Source organism: Morus notabilis, unplaced genomic scaffold (genome assembly GCF_000414095.1).
Source record: "Morus notabilis unplaced genomic scaffold, ASM41409v2 Scaffold160, whole genome shotgun sequence".
Taxonomy (NCBI): Eukaryota; Viridiplantae; Streptophyta; class Magnoliopsida; order Rosales; family Moraceae; genus Morus; species Morus notabilis.
Genome location: NW_010368035.1, coordinates 14,598 through 15,955, shown reverse-complemented (window position 1 = coordinate 15,955; position 1,358 = coordinate 14,598). Strand labels below are relative to the sequence as shown.

The 1,358-nt window shown below is 37.8% G+C and overlaps 1 protein-coding gene across 1 annotated transcript in view; it reads left to right on the top strand.

Moving 5' to 3' along the window:
• Positions 1 to 1,358, top strand: part of LOC21394450 (phototropin-1) — a 12,731-nt gene that overhangs the window by 1,121 nt on the left and 10,252 nt on the right. The window contains exon 2 of the mRNA XM_024176026.1: positions 1,197 to 1,358. This exon is cut by the window's right edge and continues 6 nt beyond it. Coding sequence (XP_024031794.1) covers positions 1,197 to 1,358 — 162 coding nt within the window. The remainder of the gene's footprint in view (positions 1 to 1,196) is intronic.

The window sequence follows — 1,358 nt, the reverse complement described above, 5'->3', positions numbered from 1 at the left end:
TTTTCCCCGACCTTTTTTTTTTTTTTTTTTTTTTTTTTTTGCAGTTCTTGGAAATTCCATTTTTTCTCCTAGTGCTCCACATCGAAAGTTCCAAAAACAAAAACTTGCAGAAACCGATCAAATAATTTCCGATTGTTATGTGGGAACTGTAGAATAACACTCATTCCACAGCCTAGGGAAAAAAAAGAGAAGGAAGCAATTATTGCTTCTTACTATAATTAGCGCAGAACACGGACCCTTGTCTTAGTACTTGGTACAAAACTGGATCGTTTTTCTCATTATACATTAGTTACTTCAACTATGATACTTTTGTTCGTCCTTTTCCTATTCTTTCAGTCACCTAACTTGTCCCTTTCAGACGAAACTAGCCTCAAGGAATGTGAGGTTCTAAAAAGCTCAATAACAACCTATAGCCACTACAATGTGGGACTTGAAATGTCACAAACACCCCTTCTTGACAAGTCATGTGCAGTTTCTCCCTATCCAAAAGTGTTATTTTAGAAATTGAAACATTTTGGGCTTGGCCGAATAATCCCAACCGACTAAGGTGGAAGCTGTGACAATTCAAGCATTGATATTCACCTTTTCTTGCCCAACCCCCAACCCTAATAGCCAAAACATCACTCTCCAAAGTCCCAAATCCAGATCATAAGTCTGCCCCACCCTCAGTCCCCACATACAAGTACTCAACAAAGAAATGTAGTTTACTTTATAATTATACACTTTCTTATATTACATAAGAAACAAATACATATTAATGGTCAATTTTGGTAGCGTTTTGGCTGTTAAGAGCGGATCAATTGACAAGTCTTGATCTGTCGTCCTCCATTTTACTGTTGTCGTCTTCCCAATTAAACATTGACAATTTATTGAAATTCAATATTTAATTGAAGAGATGACAAGATGGATACAACAAATTTGGACTCTCAATTAACATTGTTGAGTCTTCCATCCAAGCACTGTTTTTTTTTTTTTTTCTTTTTTCTTTTTTCTTTTTTTTTTTTCTGTTCCCACTAGTGTGAATAGATACCTTAGGATTATCCTGCTTCCCAACCATATCACATATCACCGAAAATCCACCAAGAACTATATATGGTGTTGGTATAGTACTCATGTAAAATACATGTATTATATTGGCCTTAGCTAGCTTGAAAAGAACTCGGATTAAATTATTATTGTATATCTTGTTCATGCAGAGATGGATGACAATTCAGACAAGACATCTTCAAAATCACCTTCCACCAATATTCCTCCTCTGCCAAGAGACTCCCGGGGCTCTCTTGAGGTCTTCAACCCTTCCACCTTCTCCACCCGCCCCACCAACCCGGCCTTCCGGTCCCCTCCGGCGTGGCAGAGCC